Source organism: Athene noctua, chromosome 1 (assembly GCF_965140245.1).
Source record: "Athene noctua chromosome 1, bAthNoc1.hap1.1, whole genome shotgun sequence".
NCBI classification, from domain to species: Eukaryota; Metazoa; Chordata; class Aves; order Strigiformes; family Strigidae; genus Athene; species Athene noctua.
The window spans coordinates 84641737-84659928 of record NC_134037.1 but is presented as its reverse complement, the minus strand read 5'-3'; the positions used below and the strand labels follow the sequence as shown (position 1 = coordinate 84659928).

Here is an 18192-nt window from a genome sequence, read left to right as displayed (position 1 = left end):
GATTAGTTTTTGTTTCATTGCATAACATGCAAAGAAAAAAAAGCATAAACCTTATTAGTCTCCTTTGTGAAAAGATGAGATAGAAATATTTGCAGCATCAAAGTTATCAGTAACTTGACAGATACTCACAGGTTTTTGGATTGTTTCGAGGCGGGTTCTTGGTGCCTGACATTGCCTTACCCATCTAAGTATCCTGGAATTAGGTCTATTGCCCCTACTCTAAAAGAAAATTGCAGCCTTAGCTGCATTTTAATTAAAGCCAGACTTCATTAAGGAGATCACAGCACGAGTGTCCTCAGTGCACATTGCAGGGGCACTGTCTATCACAGGGGCATGGTACAGCCCTAGAGCAGCTCCAATGAATGCACCAGATTACTTTTTTTTGAGCTGTACCCTGAAGTTAATAAAAATACATCTTCCCTCTCTCTGCAATGCCCTCCCTGCAAGGTGCTTCAGTCCTGACCAAGGGTGCATATATACTCTCAGATGTGTGCTCTGCACCTTGTTGATGCCCAAGGTGTTGCCAGGGGGGCAGAAGGATTGATGAATTACCCCTATTGCCTAAAATTAGTGCTCTGAGATTCCCTGAAGAAAATGTGTAATTGTCCCTTCTGGTGGATCAGCCCATGTTTCTCTGAGCTTGACAACCTCTTGCATCCCGAGGGTCAACACAAGATGCAATCAGCTCCTGCCCAGCAGGCTGGGCAGATGGGCTGGAAGGGGGTCACAAAGCTCCTGGCTCTCATAAGGTGCAGCAGATTGTGTCTAAAATCAGTGTCTCTGTTTCAGACACTGAGGGCCATCTGGAGCAGAGAGGACTTGGTGCTGTCACAGCCTCTCCCCTGTCCCCATGCACCTCCCCCAAGGTTAGCAGGGGTAGGGGACAGGTACCTCCTGTGCTGCAGCCCCAGCTGTGCTCCACAGGCTGGCTGAGGAGAGGGACGAATAAATCCGGGGGTCCCCAGGGAGACTGAAAGCACAGTGGTGGGGGCATGGTGGCTAATGCCATCTCCCCTTTCTGGTCCATGGCCACAGCCCAGCCCCTCTGCAGAGGTACCACCCTGGGTACTGGCAGGAGTGTGGTACCCTGGTTTCAGTGCTGCACTGAAAAATGCATGTCGAAAAACTGAACCAGGAACGAGCTGTGCTTTTGATGAGATGTTTGAGTTCAGAGCCCACAGGAGCTCAGCCTGCTTTGCCTATTAAGAGGACATTGAGGGATGCTCATCTTCTCAAGGCAAGCTGATAGCTAACATAATGTGGTCTGTCACCTAGCAGACAAAAACATAACAAAGTCCTATAGAAATGCTGCTTTTGGAACAATTTATTAGAATTTGTGCAGCCAGACAAAGGAAACAGGAAATTTTTAACAGAGAAGGTAATTAGCATCTAGGACAGGGGATGAGAGCTGAGACAGAGTCTCTGTCAGACTTAGAAACGCAATCTTAGAAACTGCAAGAGGCCAGGGAAGAGCATCACAAGGGTCATTTCTGCCTTTAGAAGACAGAAATGCATCTTCTGTCTCAACACCTACTAATTTTTACGGATTCACTAGTTCCTACTTCTTTGTTTCTTTGCAGTTCTTTCCCACAGTAGACTTCAAAGCCCCACACAATTTAGTGTGGAAGATTAAAAGTTAAGTCACTTCAAAAAGCACCTCCAGCCCACTTTGATAATCCTTGCTTCGTGCTGCAGCTGGCGCAGGTCCCTCCCCACGGGCTGGAGCCGGCTGCCTGCCCCTGCCCACTCCAAGTCCCACCGTGTCCCCTCTACCTGTCATCGCAGCTATTTCCCTTCGGCCTCAGAGCAGCTGTGGTCTCTCCTCTTGTGTCCCACGGAGGCTGCTCTCCCCTCCCCTCTCCCGCAGGACAGCCCCATCTTCTTGAGGCTGGAGATGCTGCTTGCAAGCCTTCCTGGGGCAAGGGCTGCCTGCCTCTGTGGCCTGGAAAGCCGGGGAATTTTCCCAGTTCTGAGCATGAGTCAGCAGCTCTCTGGTCAAGCTCCCTGGGAGGTGGTGTATGAGGTAAGGTCATCTTCTTTCGTGTTTTCAATTTTCTCTGAACATGCTGTAGGAATTCGGGTTAAATGGAGCATGGATTTTAATTTTTGCATACTAAATTTCAAACAAGGCCTTATTAACCCATGCAAACAGGATTAATCTGCAAAAGCGTCTAACTAAACATCTGGGGGACTTAATCTCAAAGGTGTTATTGTACTTTACTACTGGACATCGATATTTTTTGCATCTCTGTTCAGAAAGCAAGCCTCAAATCACAGCTGTCAATCGCTAAACAAGTTTAACAGATCTTTGCCCATAATCAGGAAACCAGCCCAGGAATACAGAATTAGGATTTGCTAATTCCCATTTAAACTGATACTACAGTTTGCTGTCTTCTGTTTATGCAAGCATGCTAATTAATTTTTGCCCATGCGTGGCAGAAGCAGAAGCTTTACAGTTGTAGGATAACGGCACTGCAGGCCAGAATAAAATCAGAGCCTAAATAATGCCCAGAAGCACAGCAATGATGCACTTAAAAAGAAAAATAAAATAATTTAATTCTTCTAGATGAGCTATTAGTTTTTATAGTCATTACATTAGTAGCAGCATGAACTTTGGCTGATGTACAGAGCGCAGCGGGATGAATCGTACAGTCCTTATATGCCAGACATTAGAAGTTGTTTTAAAATAAAATGATACACTGCAGCTGAAGTTAATGTATTCTCATGAGCAGGTAAGGGGCTTTCCCCATGACTACCTGCCCCGTACCTATTCCCATCTCCGCTCCTCCTCAGAGCAGATGGTATAGGAGTCCTTCTGTCCTCTTAATGTCACCTTGCCGCCTGCAGCAGCAGCCTAGCTTAGGTTACTGGTGGGTGCTTAGGGACAGTCAGCGAATACCGTAAGTCACATTTTTACACGGGGAAGATAAATTCAGGAGGTTGAGTGGGTTGACCATTCTAAAAATTTAGGCATAGTGAAACCAAGTTGCTGTTCCATGTGCTACTCTGGATACTTGCACATATATACCAAGACTGCAAAACTTCTGGGATTAGCACTAAATGGGTTTTGGGAGCTTTGAGCCTCCCAGAAGAGTGGGTTTCCCACTTTTTAACGTAAAGGGTTCACTTTTCTCTTTCCAGACAGTCTGGGAGGCAGCCCCAGGGCCAGGCAGTGTCCTGAGCCCCATTTGCCCCTGGAAAGTTTCATTAGTGGCACTGATTTACACTCCTGCTCATGGGTCTGAACACTCACTGAACTTAATACAGGAAAACTCATTATGATAACAAGCATAACTTGCTTCAGGGAGCACAGGGACCATCTACGCTGCGGAAATGCCAAATATTTTTCCTAATGTGTACTATATACAGTGCAACTGAAGTAAAAGTGAGTCACAGATTATAGACAAATTGTGAAAAAACTAATTTCCATTGAACTCCATTTCAGATGACTTTTGGCAATGTCCTTCCTCCTTCCTTCCTTTGGAAGCATTTTTCTCTTACTCCTAGTGACAGGCAATGAAGCCTGGTGAAGACTATGTGGTCACTTCACAGTCTGCCAGGATGATTTTGTCCCGACGTTGGCTGTCAGCCTGTGCACCTGCTCCCAGCCACACTCACTCCTCATTACCTGAATCTATCATTTGGCCCCAGCTGCCACACGTGAGATAGTCTCATCAGCTAAGGCAACGGCTCTGACAAAAGCCCCATCATCACCAGCAAAATAACTGCATCACAGCACTCATAGTCAGTGGCAATGTGATGACATTTGAAGATAATTGGGACAAGAAATCCATGATAAAAAGCAGGTAGAATGATAACTTAGGAAGTGATGAGACTAACATTGCAAGCATTGAAAATGACACACATCAAGTACCTAATATGCATTAGCAAGCATGTGAATTTGCAGAGCTAGCAACCGTGATTTTAAAAACTACTGTTTGTTTGAAATGAGCAACATGAAGATATATGCTTTTTTGGCTATCTAGGAGCTTCTTGATATACACTACAATAATGACAGTTACTAGTGCAGAACAGAGAAACCCCATCCTTTTGTACTGGTGCACATCTGGAATAACACTGATTCCAGTTACAGTAACTTTATTTTGCTGTAGTAGAAGGTAGAATCTAGAAGAATCAGTAATAATGGAATAACATTAGGGCAGTAATGTTTTTAGCAACTTATGGTTCAACTCAGTAGATTCCTGACTACTATTTACAAAGGTAGTGTAGCAATGTGGAGTTGCAAGATTTAGCATCAGCAAACAGTGTATGCTCCTATCTACACAGATGACATCAGTGTCCAAGTAACAGTGTGTAAAAGGCATTCCCCTGCCTTTCTTCCCTTTTTCAAGAGACCATCCCATGCAGTCACACTGTCAGTGCTATCCCACCTGGTTACTGTAAAGCGTTTACTTAACTTGAAACTCCTTTTTGGGAAAGTAATAGGTAATCTTCATTTGAATCTGTGTGGGATAGTCTCTTGCTGACCAAAACAGAGCATGCACATCAGTGTAGCACATCTTCTACGCATCACACCTACATTGACTTTCCTAGGCACTATCATAGATCCAGAGCTGCACATTGCTGGGAGATAGAATAATATTCTGCGGAACTGTTGCTACATGCTTGCCCTCTCCTTACACAAGTTCACACATGTCTGCTCTCGGCCATTGCCACAGACAAAATACTGGGCTAGAAAAACATTTAATGTAATCCCAAACTGCTGCTCTTATGTAATTACTCTGACATAAACACCCAACTAGGTAACTTTTGTAGTTCTGGCATTAAAGCCACAAACCACTTAAGTCTCTGAATTTACCTACTTAGAAAATTACTCATTTTAACCTTCAGCAAGTCTTGTGTTTACCCGCACTAGGTGCCATTGGTGAAGCTTGGGGAAGAAACTCTTAAGGAAGAGGACATGTTCTCAAAGGGACAAACATGGCTGTCACATCGCTCCAAGATCAAAACTCAAGTTGGTTCTTCTATTTTCTTTCCCCCAACACAACTGAATGGCCCGCCAGTTCTTTCCCTTGAAATAATAATGAAACACGTTTATATTTAATGACTGAAAGACAAAGAGAAGATGACAAATGTCAGCTGTAGCATGGGAATAAAGCCATTAATGGGATATATGACTTGATCAATTGAAGACAGGAGAGTGAGGATAGGGCCCAGGCAATCCTCTTCTGCATATAAGTAATTTGCTCACATTTCTTACTCCCTCTTGCAACTTTTGTTTCAGCACCGTTGTTTTACGACCCACACTTTCCATTTGGGTTTACACACACCCACTTCACAGTTTGCCTCTAGGAAAGATACACACTTTATACTAAGGTTCTTGCATGATTATCTTTCTCATTCAAATCTGGATTCCAGTTTTAACTATTCTGATCTTGTGTGTTGGCTTCACATCACATAAAAACTGTAAGAAATGAAGGCCATTTTAATCAGTGGTACTGATAACCTGCAATGACAGTTTTTCAGATTTCCTCAAATATTGGAATAGTTAGGTTATAAAGACAATGTAAATGTTATGCCACTATTTTTTATTTGCTATAATCAGTCAGCATCTGAAACAAAAACACACTCTGGAATGTTTTTGTTCTGTAGGAATAATCAACACAATACTAAGCTACAATTAATATTAAGGTTAGGTAACACACTCTGGCATTAATGGTGCCTCCTTGAGTTGAGGAAGGCTAACTAAAGGATGTACAATCTTGTCAAACGCGGACACACACACACACCACTAAAGAAAATACTCCCCACTTCATAGTGCAGGCAGGCAGAAGCCAGACTTTTTATTTAAGTTTAAAATAACAAATACTCACCTACATCACAGTATACTGCTTAGTTTATCGCTTCTGCTTTGAATTCTGTGCTTTCATTTCATGTGTCTATGTTTTGCAATTGTGTACACACTGCAAAGTTAACTGTGTATATTATTTAGCATCTGTGCATATCCTTTAGAGCTTAATGTTACACTGAAATGAAATCTTTAATTTTAAGGTACTGAAAACAATCAATAAAATTCCACTGAAAAAAACCCAGTATAAATGATTCTTATAGTACAGTACTCTTAATTTTGTCAGTGTCATTTTAATGCCATAGTTTTCAATTATTGACTGTATAAAGAGAAGCCTAGGGGAAAAAAAATGATCTAAAATGCCATTCCTAAGTCTGTTAAACTCTGGTGATTTATGATATATGTACAGTATATAAATATATTTATGTATATATGTACATATATACCGGTTAACATTCATTATAAATAGAACTGTGTTAACTTAAGCAGTATAAAAATAGCCACTTTCTTGGGAACATGCAAACACAGTATGCTCTCACCTAATCTATAAAACCCAAAACATCCAAAACTTTTAGCTCTGGTTGTCTATAAATATAAATTTTAATTGAAGACTTTCAGCTGATTTAACCATAAAGTAAGTTTTTCCAGTAAAGATATAAAATCTGTTTGATGCTAGCTGTAATTAAGCTCAAACACAGCATATTTTGGGTTATTAACTTTCAAGTATTTTTCCCACGTGCGCTAAATCTAGACACACTGCATTTTTTTTTCTTTTACATTAAAATATTATTCAGCTCTAAACACTAAAAGCCAAATTACAGGCAATCTGGCATGCTTGCGCTGCAGGGAAAAAGCTCTCCTCTACACTATTCTTATGTGGGAGGCTGCTCTAATATGGCTATTTGTGCTCCAGATCTTTTGTTCATTGCAAAGCATTCTCAAGATTCCCATATCGTAGATTCTTAAGGCCAGAAGAGAGAGTACTACAACCCCTTAAGTCTCATCTCCTGCTCACTGAAATTCACACCAAGGTCCCTGCATTCAGCACAGTGACTGGTAGCTGGACTAAAACACCTCTCCTGTTAGAGCCAAAGAGGTTCCAGCTTCAGAAGTTGAGTGAGGACTTTTTAGTGACTTTTCCCAAGGGGAAAAAATTTCGGTCCCATCTGAACCAAATGTGACATTTTTCCTTTTTTCTTGCCATATGAAAAACTGAAAAATTGTTTTGCCCTGAAACATTCCCTCCTCCTCCAAAGTGCTCTGAGTACTACTTAGAAAAGCAAAAGAAGAAAAAGGGGCTATGTTCAAAGGTGACATGATTTCTGTTCCTCCACTTACCTATCAGCTTAGCAGAGAGCACACACTGGGTTGGACTGTGGAAGAAACAGCACTGAGTCCTTCTGCTCAACTGATTTCAACCATCTACTAGGAGAATGCCATAAGCACATGGCTATGCCAATTGTGGCAAACGCTGACTCTTTTCCACTTCATTCCACATAGCTAAAACCCCACGCCTGCCCATTTCAGAGGACAGAGGACTGAAATGCAGCTGTCTCCCTTCCCTACAACCCCACCTCACCCAGCACTTTGAACTGGTGTTGATATCTCTCAGAGTTTACAAAAGTATTTCATACAAAGACAAACAGCATGGAAGACTCAAGGCATATTCTCCTCAGGACAACATTTTTCTTGTGATTAGGGGACCTTTTAAGGAAGTAGGAAATCTGAAGGTAAATGGCATGGGCAAAGGAGGGACCGGAGCCTTATTTTTTCATTCCCAGAATTATTATTTGCACCTGCAAGTTACTGGGCAATAGAGGGATGATCTAGATACTTCCCCATCCAGCAGATCTGTAGATACTGCTCTGGAAATGTTTTCCAAATTAAGATATTTGGTGTGATTGGACTAAATCTGTGACTATACTATTGACAATCAAAAGTGCACATCCCAAAATTTGCTGTCACCCAGTTGCAAGATGGGGTGTGCAACTAAATGAACTGGATGTCAGTGAAGGCCTACTCTCTTACAGATGTTGGATAAAGCTGCTTGTGCAAGCCTTTCTCTCTGGCGCCTCTGAAAGTGATACACCTAACTCCTTATCCCTCAAGCAAAATGGTCTAATGTTCCCAGCCACATCCTACGTTTTTTCCCTATTCCCAGGGTTGCTCCCACATTTTTCCCAGAAGTCTTTTCTATGTCGGAAGTGATGAATCCTTTTTAAAGTAGCACAGTCTTCCAGCTTTTATATTTTCAGAAAAAAAATATGAGGCATTATATTTCTTATGGTAAGTAGCATAAACGCACCAAAACAATGGTGTGGATACCCCTGTATTAGTTGTTTAGAGAGCTGTCATTGGAAGTTGGGGACTGGGAAGTCACAAAAGGCTCATTTGCCTTCTGATCGTCTTTCATGGAGGCTGCTTGGTCTGAGATGGAAGAGAAGGAGAGCTGGTCATGTTCCATTATATGCACTTGGTCCTCTTCCTTGTCCTTCTTCACATAAAACAACTTCCTAAACTTTTTGAGCTCATGAAGTTCACAGAAAGTCTCAAGAACCACCAACATTGCGATAAGGCCCAGCAACAGATAACCTGGGTACAAAAAAGAAAAAGTGTTTTAATTATTAGCAAATTAAGTGGGTCTGGAATGTTTTTAACCCTGTAACTTTTCCCATGCCTGCCATTGCTGAACAGTATGCTAATCTTCTTTATGACCCAGTTTCAGAGCTCTGTAACCCAGTTTGGACTCTCAAATTCTTTTTTTCGTTTTTCATTCTACTATCAACAAGACTCACATAATAAAAAAAAATGTAACCCTAGTGGCTTTAATTTTGTTACAACTGTACAAGAGAAAAATAAGTAAAGGCATTAAATGAAACAGAATCTTAAAACTTGCCACATACATGCTCCCCCACTTACTGACGAACTTCACGATTAAGTGCTCTTCAAAAGATTTTTTTCCCTTAATATTCCTACATATTATAAAAAGAAGTAAAACTATGGCATCTAATTACGGTTATTTGCTGTTTGTGCCAGTTTAGTGGGACAAATAACCTGTATTTCATGAAAACATTAGAATTATTTTCCTTTAAAATTGTAAGAAGATATCCAATACCCTGAAATGAGTGCAAAAACAAAGCAACTAGAAATGCGTACAAACCCAATAAAATCAAAATGAAAAATCACTGCTGATATTTTAAAAACCTGACGAAGTCTCTACATCTGATGACACCTTGAAAAGTATTTGTAATGTTTTACTAACATACATAAGCTATTCAAACTTGGAAGTGTTACTTAAATGATATTACTGATGACTTTGGTGGTGTACTGACTCTGATTTTTAAAGGTAATAGTCAGCTCTCATAGACTGAGACTTTTGGAAATGGAGCTTCATATAGTTAATAGCCCATTGTGCTCTTTTTTTTTTCCCCTCTCCAAACATATGCATCTATAGGGAAGGTATTAAAATGAACATTTCTTAATCTCAATGTTTCATTAGATCCCTGCTACTGATCATTACAATTTAATGAGGAGCATGACTACTTGAATATTTTATCATTTCAATGAGTAAATCAAGCAGAAGCTAAGTGTATAATTATTAGTACAACATGCTCAACCAAAGGCTGAACATTAAATGTGCTGAAAGATCAACATAGATTAATTATCATAATCTACATATGGTCACTGTTCTGTTACCTAAAGGCATAAATATTTCACCTGTAGTTACAGATTATTTGCTGGCAATAACACTTTCCTTTTCCTTCCAGAAGCACCATTAAATCAATATTGCAATAGCAGTTACTGACCTACATCAGCACTACCGTTAAAATTTATGAATTGTTTTTAAGATTTGTCTCATGACATCAAAAGGGAGGTATGCCTTAACACAAGGAAGAAGTGACAAAGCTATGCCAATTAAAAGGCATCTATAAATCTGCACAGAGAATTTTATAATTTTCTCTGAAACTCAGTCCAGCTGATCACCACTTGATTTAGAACAGGACTTGTGTTCTCCTAAAAATTCTTGAAAAGCCTGTACCACTCATTATGCATTTTCTGATGTAGAACTCCAAAGCTCTTCTTGAAAATTTACGTTCAGCAAGAGAAAACATTTTCTATATTCTGTTTGATTCCTTGAATTGTTCACATGAAAGGAAAAACAATAATTTAAAAGTTACGACCTTAAAAACTGTTGAAATTAAATATTCTAAGGTCATAACTTTGCCTAAAAGCTACTTTTTCCTTTTAGTATTTCCTAATAAATTTCCTTTAGTATTTTCTAAGTGTTTTAAAGTTTGAAAAAGGATAATCTGAGCCATAATGTTTCCTTCTGATTTTGAATTTTCAGAACAGCTAAAATTTTTACCAGGCCTTTATTACATGTAACTTTCTCCGTTCACTTCATCAGTTAGCATCGCCAAATCAACTCCACAGATCAGCAGGGTAATAATTAAAAGCTACTGCTGTTAAAATTAACATTATGGGTAGAGGGGGAAATCTCCTGCAATGAAAACAGACCTGGCAGGAAAATAAAATAAAGTGTTCTGTTGGCTAGTTCAAGGCCCTGCTTCAAGGAATGAAAATTCGAAGGCCCAATCTTTCTTTAGGGAAAATACAAAACCAAGTTAATGGACACTTTGCCTACATTAAAATTGCTGGATCGTGCACAGAAAAATGCATACCAGCCTAAGAAAAGGACCTGACACAAAAGGTGAGGTTAGGCCGTTCAGATCTTTTAAGCAGTGTGCCCGGTGACCAGGGCAGTGCAGACTGAAGCTGTATCAAGAAATGGGGGTGCTTCAAAACACTGTCACTGGAGAATATTGACCTCAGCATACATTCATTCAGAATACCAACACAAAGGTAATTTTCTTAGCTCTACTTTGATCAAATCACTGATCACTGTGCCTCTCTTCTGTGTAATTACTATTTAAATTTAACATTCATGGTCTTGTTTTGCTATCATCTCAATTTATTTGTCTCTCTCTGACTGATATGCACCAGTGCCAGCTTCAGCTACCTTCTGTTACTACTGGAGTCAGAAACTTTGCTATTCTGCCTCAATTCCCATTGCTACTCGATTAATCTCTGCCCACTCGTCATCTCACCTTATGAGATGACCTTACAAGGATCATCTTCCTGGCTCTGTGATGCACTGAAATCTTAGCCCATGATGCTCATAACCATTTTTATAACAGTAATGTGAGCATTTTTGTGACTGTTAATAAGAGAGTAAGTAGCTATGGTTTAGCACAGTGGAATTCTGGTGTTAGCTTTCTCTTTCTTAACTAAGAAAACTGACCTTATTTAAAGGTTTCGTCTTTGCACAGCTACCTATAATGCCCAGTTTGCTAGCTGACAGCTCACAAAACAATCACCATCCACAGAATGAAGAGGAAAAGTCTGATTTTTTTTTTTATTTTTTTTTTTTTTTACAAAATGACTTTTATTTAGCTGGTTAGTTTCATACTTACATGTAATTCCAATTTTATACAGCTCTCGGAACTTTTGATTGTAGCCTTCTCCTGGTACGTAGTCTCCGAGGCCAATGGTGCTCAGAGAAATGAAACAAAAGTAAAAAGATTCCAAAAAATTCCAGTCATCTTCCAGAACAGAAAATATTGCTGCTGGGATTAAGAAGAAGCACGAGACAGTGATGAATCCAAGGACTATAGCATGGATGATTGCAACAACCTGCTTGGAGAAGCCCCAGCGAATGTGGAAATACAATACAGGCCGCCTGGTGACATATACAATGATACGCTGTACCACTGCTGTCAGGAAAAGTAGTGTAAATGGGATCCCGATGACTGAGTAGATGATGCAGAAGGCCTTTCCTCCATCAGATAAAGGCACTGTGTGTCCATAACCTGGAACAAAGCAGAGGAGGTACAGGTTGAGCTAAAGCTGGGAGTTCACGTACCAATTTGATATTGGCTATACTGTGTGAGAAAAAAACTGCTTCGCTATTGCCAATTCTGAATTCTGCTGTTCTTGACAAATACTGTACAAAAGTCTGTTTTAAATAGACAAACACAGACTAAGTACTAGAAATAAGCAAGTAAAAATTAAAAAATTATTTTCGTACTTTAAAATTGCAAACATAACTGTATAAATGCTTATTTTGGAGAAGGAAGTAGCGCCTAGTCAAGAGTGGGAACCTATGCCAGGAAATCTGTGTTTTATTCTGGATTTTCCTGCTGACCTTTTTGTTTAGTTTTACAAAGTGATGGAACTTCTTTTACTCACCTTATCAAGTCAACTAATCCATACTTCAGAAAAAAGTTCCTACACCTACTTTGTAGTAACACACTCTAAGACCTGTTGTGAAAATCACTAAAATTACATGTAATTATTATAATCAGCATTCCATGCTATATACTTCCATGCTTCTGCAAGGTGTTTAGATGATAAGCCACAAAGATACCTAAAAGCAGAACATTTTCACAGAAAAACTCCTGGGATCCTACCACTGTGGCTGGATTTTTGCCTAGTCCTTTACACATGAGAGTATCAACAGTGATTTGTTCAGAGAGGAGGAACATATCCACTGGTGTACAGGCTGATCATGGCCAGCGATCTCAATTCCACAAACATGTGCAATTACACTTGTACCAGCGCAAAGCAGCGACACTGCCAAAGCACACTCTGCCAGACAGCCTGGTTCTAAATGTAAATCATAGGCACAGGAAAGAACAGTAAATCCACCATAAACCAGGAATGCTTTCTTCTGTTTGCCAACCAAAAAAATGAGTTTTTTGTTTTCATTGCAGCAAGGAAGAAATCTAGTTTGGGTAGTCCTTATATCAGTGTAAGCCAAGCAAGTGCAGAGAGGCCCTAGTAATTCTGCAGCCCCAAATCTGTCAGTTCATTTGGGTTACGTTAGTGCTGTACAATGAGACATTTTCCAGAGCTACTGAAACTAGCTATGTTGAGGAGCCCAGGCAGGGCTCAGTGTGTACAGGGTTATGCTGCTTCTGATCTCTGAACTGGGCTCACTCTACACTTTCCCACTGTGCCCAGTGCAGCACTGAAGTGGGCAGACATTCCCTAAGGGTTCCTGGAAACCCTCGGGGAAACTGGCTGCTCTGCAAGCCCCATCAGGTTTTATATGAACATGAAGATTTCCCCTCTACAGTAATGAATTTAATAGCAGAAGCATCTTTCAAGTTTTCCAGCAGAGCAAGAAAAGGAAATACTCTTTTTATTTAAGATGCATAGAGATACTTCCAGACGATGAAAGGTGGGCAAAATGTCTTAGCATTACAACGTACAAAGTCTTAGAGAAGAAACGCATGGTGTAGTTTTCCATGTTAGCTAACCTTACAGGAAACTTCAGTTGTATTTGAATTTTAATAACTTTATGAATAATTTACTAAGGCTCAGCCTTTTGAACCCCAGAAAATTGTCTTAATTAATGGCTTTTTTTTTCTTGTTCCCCTTTTGTTTGCTTTATCTGCTTTGAGATAAGAGAACCGGAACTGCACAGAGCATGCTAGACACAGCTGAATCAGATTTATGAAGCTGCAGAGAAGGTTTCTCACCTTGTGTTCTAATCTATCTCTAATAACGCTGGACATTTGACTAGTATTTCTGGCTACCACTGAGCTGACACGTTCTTGGCCCTATCAGAAGCCCAGGATCTCGCCCCTCAGAGGTATCTGGGGATCCACCAGTGCAGATCCCATCACTTCATATGTGAAACTAGGACTGGTTTTGATGTGTGCACATTATCCACACTCATGTTCAAGGGCCATTTTATTGCCCAGATGCTCTATAGAATTCTTCCATCATCATTATTGCCTTAAATAATTTTGTGCCTTTAGTAAACTTTGTTACCTCCCTCTTCCAGGTCATTTATGAACATGTTGAACAGCACAAGCCCCACCACAGGCCTCCAAGAAACAACTGTTGTGACATTTCCTTACTGCAAGAACTAATCATTTTCTTCTACTGTTTTCTGTCTTTCCCTGTCTCACATTCATATGAGGACCAGCACCAGCTGCTTAGTTTTCCTGAAAGCATTTTGTAACAGACAATCAATTCCAAGTTTGGAAGAGAAGATGTGTGTTTTGAGTAGATCACAGGGTATCTAAAACTGACCCATGTGTCACCACAAAAAGGCAATGGCAATCACATCAAGGTGTCTTCAGTAAAGCAGAGATACAGGTGTGCTATTTGAGTAAGATGCAGATTAGACCTCATCTGGACTAATCTACTTTGTTATGTATATCTACACTTAAGGAATGAATTTGTACTGGAAGAAGAGCAGAGGAAGGTTACTGAAACCATCAGGGAAATAGAGACTATTTTATGAGAGGAAGGTAGAAGTGGCTTGCTTTCTTGGCACAGCTGAATGGAGGCTGAAAAGTGATATAGTATCTCCCTGTTAATGCATCAGCATACAAGTACTACCAAGGGAAAAGAAATGCTTTAGATGAAGAATAATATTGCCACACAAACAAATAGCTTTGATGTAGCATGAATAAACTTAGTCTAGAAACTAGAAAAAGGTTTTTGAGCTTCAGAGAAGAGTTTTAGAGCAGACATCCATGTTCGGTACTGGGGAAAGTGTCCTGCTATGTTTAAAATGGAGCTTGATGAAGCTTGGCAACTTTATGGATGGTGCAACATCATGAGGCTATACAGGGCAAGCAGAAGTTGAGCCTGCAGATCTAGAAAGTCCCTTGCAAGCTCCAGGTTCCTAAATTTAATATAAGTTTGCACTGTACAATTAATCCAAACTTTCATTAAGTTGAACTCAAATATCTGTATCATGTGTACAAAAAACCAACCCCACTACTCTGACACCTTTGTCAATTCACTACGCACAGAGCAGGTTGATGGTGATTTAATTCCAGACTCTGTGCTGACCCAGGCAGCCATCAGCTCATCTATTGGTGAGGAGGGGTTCTGCTACCTCTTCAATACTTCTATTATAATTTCTTCTGAAGGACAGACATTATCCTTCCATGTGCTATACAGTATGCACCCAGACTCAGAGGAAAATGTAGAATGAAAAAGACTTTACTACAGGGAAGTTTGCAACAAGGTTATATTAAACTGGGTGCTCAGACTAGCCCACCTGGTTAACCCCTGCAGAAATGTTCCCAATTCACAGAATTAGTTGAGGTGCCTGAAGCAGATCCTCCCTTCTAAGGTCTGGTCTGCCGTTCTGGTGAGGCTGTCACATCACTTAAGGCATGGTGAGGGGATTGTGTATCTGCTCCTCAGCTGATGACAATTACAGGAACTATAATACTAAAGAGGGTTGACAATTCCAAACCGAGAAGAGAATATATGCTCCACTCAACCAGCACCAGTAAGAGAATGACATCTTCAAAAAGCAACACATGATTGATCAATGTTTGCTTGCTACTCAGGATACAGTCACTGCTTAGGAATGATTATACTGAAAGGCTTGAGCTCAAACAGTCACAATTTATGAGGTTATGGCAAGTGGGGAGGAAAAAGATCCATATTTTTCCCAGTATGAAATTGCTTTTATGTGACTTCCTAACAATGCCTATAATCTTAGTTGTCACTGTACAAAAGTCATTAAAAAAACCCCAACACAGCCATACATTAAAAGAGAGGAAATCACAGATCCAAGGCAGGAGATACTCCATGTCTGCTTTCAGACACTTGTACTCTATTGCCTCCCATCTCTGCTCCTGCACCTGTTTGCAGCTTCTTTGTACTGTAACCTTCAGAGAAATTCCCTTCTATAATTCCTCTGTAAAGTGCCTAGCACATGCTAGTTCTGCATAAATAATAGATAACAAAATGTATGCCTGTTTGCCTTTTTCAGTGGAAACTACCATGTTCAGAAGCACTACAATTAAAATCCTAAAATACTCTTTTAGTTAGGTGAAAAGGATGCTCACAAAAAGGAGACTACTTATGAAGACATTTCTTTATTCTATCAAGAAGACTTGCTATGGATGACTACAACTAAATTGCCCATGTAGCATATCTGATAACTGTATTACAGATTATGAAGACAGACAAGATTTACTGAATGCTGTGTGTTCATAGGTATAATGCAAGTATCAGATAACAATCACCTGTTTAAAAGGACTGACCTTTGAAATAACCAAACCCTCAGATAACCTGCCCAAACTCAGAAGATAAGTGATACCAGAGATAAAAGGATATTACTCACATATAATCCCTTCTATTGTCTATTCATAGCTTGGTGGAACCACTTCTTCAAAAAAAGCTCACAGAAAAAACATGTGCAAGACCAGCAGGATTTGACAAATTAAATAATATCAATGCTCCATCTAGCTCAGTGTCTTGAGACAGATCACATTTGATCGATCATACGAAGAGCACAACCCCACAAGATACAGACAGTTGGGTTTCAGTTCTGTTCACATATGGGGATTTTTTCCTTAAAAATAATTTACTGTTTTATGAATTGGAGGACTTCTACTGTTACGAGTTTACAAAAATATAAAAATGTCTTTATCTGTTCTGATGCAATTTTGAATGTCATCATAGCCTACAAAAGTGCTTATTTTAAAAAATAATTTAAAATGCTGAAATCTTTTTACATTGATCTTGGTGCTGTGAGTTACACAGGTCAATTATGTGTTGAACAAAATATTTACTCTTCCATTTGCTGTCTTTCAAGTTAGTCAGTTGCTCATATCTTTCTAAAAAGACTTGGTCACGACTTCTCTACACTTTTCAGTGGTTTGTATCCCTCTTATGCAAGTTCCTCTTAGTTATTTTCCCTTTTGTCTTACCTGTGTTTAATTTTTCCTGTTAGATCACTTTGTACAGAAATAGGCAGAACTGATCACAGAATCACAGAATTGTCTAGGTTGGAAAAGACCTTGAAGATCATCCCGTCCAACCATTAACCTAACACTGACAGTTCCCAACTATACCATATCCCTCAGCGCTCATGTTGACCTTAACACCTCCAGGGATGGGGACTCCACCACCTCCCTGGGCAGCCCATTCCAATGCCTAACAACCCCTTCTGGAAAGAAATGCTTCCTAATATCCAGTCTAAACCTTCCCTGGCATAATTTGAGGTCATTACCTCTTGTTCTATTGCTGATTACTTCGTTAAAGAGACTCATCCCCAGCACTCTGCAGCCTCCTTTCAGGGAGCTGTAGAGGGCGATGAGGTCTCCCCTCAGCCTCCTCTTCTCCAGACTAAACACCCCCAGTTCCCTCAGCCTCTCCCCGTACGACCTGTGCTCCAGACCCTGCACCAGCTTTGTTGCCCTTCTCTGGACATGCTCGAGTCATTCAATGTCCTTTTTGTAGTGAGGGGCCCAAAACTGAACACAGGAATTGAGGTGCGGCCTCACCAGTGCTGAGTACAGGGGTAACATCCCTTCCCTGTCACTGCTGGCCATGCTATTTCGGATGCAATGATCATCGTTCATCGATTCCAGGTGAGATACATTTTCTCCCTCTATTTTCATGTACCATCGCACTTTGTTTCCAGAGTCTCTAGGTAGCTTACAACACCATCCAACTCAAAACAGCCTACGTCAAACCCAGCATTGCTTACGAGCAGTTCACACTACTCCTCCACTCTGTGTCAGCATGGCACTTGTTGGTACTGGTGTTTTCCCCTTTCATCCTTCTCAGATACTGTTCTGACCAGTCTAAGCAGTTCTGTATCATCACTGCTTTGCCTCTTTGTAGTTCAGTCCCTCCTGTAGCTCATTAATTGGTCTTCTCTCTTAAGAAACAATGGCCGCCTTACAGGTCTTTCAGGACCCTAAATTGAGCATTTAGTGTCAGAGTGCAGAGGTGCTGTAATTCTGTATTGTGATAAGCCAGCCTGGACTTCCACAGAAAATTCCCCAGAGACTGCCCTGAAGGGCAGATCTCTGCATGTTATGAATGGATCTGACATCAAGTGAGGCAAGCAACAAGCAAACAGGTGCCACAGACTTCGGAAAGTTTCCCCCAGACAGTCTCTCCCAGGTTATAATGATGGACTGTGGAAGGTGTGTATGCAGGCTGCAGCACTGGCTTTTTCTCTTACCCCTGTTATACCCCCAGGGCATTAGCCATCCATGATTGCTGTCATGGGCTGGTCGCATGAATGGGCACCACCGTGCACAGCATTAAAGCTTGATCCTCTCCCTCCTGACTTAAATTGTCAGTGGTTTTGTCCTCTGTTTTCTTCTGCCAGGTGCTCTTTTCCCTCTTTCCTACCACGGGTTTTGTCAAGCCACTGCTCCCTCAGGTCCCCCTAGCCCCAGGTGAGCTGTTGCAACACTACCAGCCCTATGTGGCACCAACAAGCTTCTCAGGACAGGGAGGGGGTTATCTTCAGCACATCCAGTGTCCTCCCTGACACACCCATTCAGATGGCAGTGTCGAAACACCCAACCCCAATGGGGTAA

The 18192-nt window shown here is 40.7% G+C and overlaps 1 protein-coding gene across 1 annotated transcript in view; it reads right to left on the bottom strand.

The window, feature by feature from the left end:
- Nucleotides 1–5596: 5596 nt before the first annotated feature.
- The window catches only part of KCNK1 (potassium two pore domain channel subfamily K member 1), a 35765-nt gene continuing 23169 nt past the window's right edge, over nt 5597–18192 (bottom strand). Inside the window, exons 2-3 of the mRNA XM_074925390.1 lie at nt 11284–11679; nt 5597–8401 (exon numbers count right to left, since the gene is read on the bottom strand). Coding sequence (XP_074781491.1) covers nt 8142–8401; nt 11284–11679 — 656 coding nt within the window. The 3' untranslated portion in view covers nt 5597–8141. The remainder of the gene's footprint in view (nt 8402–11283; nt 11680–18192) is intronic.